The 1,453-nt window shown below is 46.6% G+C and overlaps 1 protein-coding gene across 1 annotated transcript; it reads left to right on the top strand.

Moving 5' to 3' along the window:
- Positions 1-259: 259 nt before the first annotated feature.
- On the top strand, positions 260-1,398 carry SARC_16093 (hypothetical protein; the record flags this gene model as incomplete). The annotated part of the gene is made up of 1 exon (XM_014289796.1): positions 260-1,398. A coding segment is annotated over one exon (1,139 nt), but the record flags the coding sequence as incomplete, so codon positions are not given.
- Positions 1,399-1,453: the final 55 nt, after the last annotated feature.

The raw sequence follows: 1,453 nt of genomic DNA, 5'->3' as shown, positions 1-1,453 counted from the left end.
ATATATATATATTTAGTATATATATATATACATATATATATATATATATTTAAATATATATAAATATATAACAGCACACCTTTTGAGGTCTTGGATGATCTTTTGACGCTTAGTGCGCTAATGACTAACTGCCTGACTTGCTCGTTTGTCGTATTCGCGTCGTGCCTGAACTTCACCTCTAATTTTTGCATATAATAGGTATACGTCGCATGATCGCATTCAGTTGTTTCAAATACGTCTTCTTATTTCTGTCTTTGTAGGTTGGCACAAAGTGTGACATGCTGCTGCCCAACGAACAGGGCCAACTGGACACACTGATGAGGGCGTCGCAGCAGTGCTTGTTCCTATACACAACCCCGTCAATGAACGCACTCGGTGGTTCGAAGGCAACTTTGTATGGCTCGAATGTCACAGATGGTACCGGGACGGATAGCGGGACAGGTGGTCCGGAAGAGTGGGATATGGTCAATGATGCCGAAGAAGTTAGTGAGCATTCTCGAGCGGAAGATAAAAATAGCACCCAATCAAAACACCGAAAGGAGAGTGCGGAGCTTTCCGCGGGAGAGATCGAGGACCATTCGGAAAGAGTCATTGGGCGACGTACCCGGGGAAAGCATGGCAAGAAGAAACATAGAAGTGTTGTGGATGACGTTGTGCCGATGGATGGCGGGGATGAAAGCGATGACAAAAAGGTGTCAGGTGGTAATGGTGACACGGCGGTGCCCGTTGAGAAGGTCTCAGTTGCCAATGTAGATGCAGGTGCTGGTAAGGGCCGGGCTATTGCGAGGTCGGTGACTGGTGAGGAAGAGGCAGGAGAGACAGTGGTAGACACAGCAGGCAGCGTACCGAGAGGGGTTAGAAGTAGTGTTGACGGGGTAAAGGTAAGGATAAGTGAACCAGAGAAGGAGTTGGATAGTATAGTTAGTAGTGGAGTTCGCGGGGCTAGTGACGGGAGTGGGGTGGGTGCTATTGTGGGCAGTAAAACTGTAGGTAGTACTCACAGCGATGCGAATGTAGGCGATGCTGTTGTAGGTGGTAATAAGGTGGCTGCATCTAATGTAGGTACCGTTTACGACGGCGTTGTGGTTGCCACGGGCAACGGCGAAAGGGTTAGCAGCGGCTGTGCGGATGCTAAGTACTCAAATATTGACGACTCCCATTCTGAGAAGAAACATTCAGATCAAGATACTTTAAGTAGGAGCCAATCAAATGACTGTATTATAAGTGAGAACCAATCAGATCACAGTATATCAAGCAAGGACCAGTCAGCTCAGAGCAGTGCTGATGACGTGGACCAAAGGAGGCGAAGTGAGCATTCTGACGATTCAGGCAGTGAGGACAATGAAGATGGGAAGGTGCTGAGCGAAGGAGAACACAACGCAATCGGAGAATCAGAGGTATCCTATATATATATATATATAATATAAATAAATGTGTGTGTGTGTGTTTGTGA

The sequence above is a fragment of the Sphaeroforma arctica genome, assembly GCF_001186125.1.
Source record: "Sphaeroforma arctica JP610 unplaced genomic scaffold supercont1.7335, whole genome shotgun sequence".
NCBI lineage: Eukaryota > Ichthyosporea > Ichthyophonida > Sphaeroforma > Sphaeroforma arctica.
The sequence above is the reverse complement of the archived record's forward strand: the minus strand, read 5'-3'. Positions and strand labels throughout refer to the sequence as shown.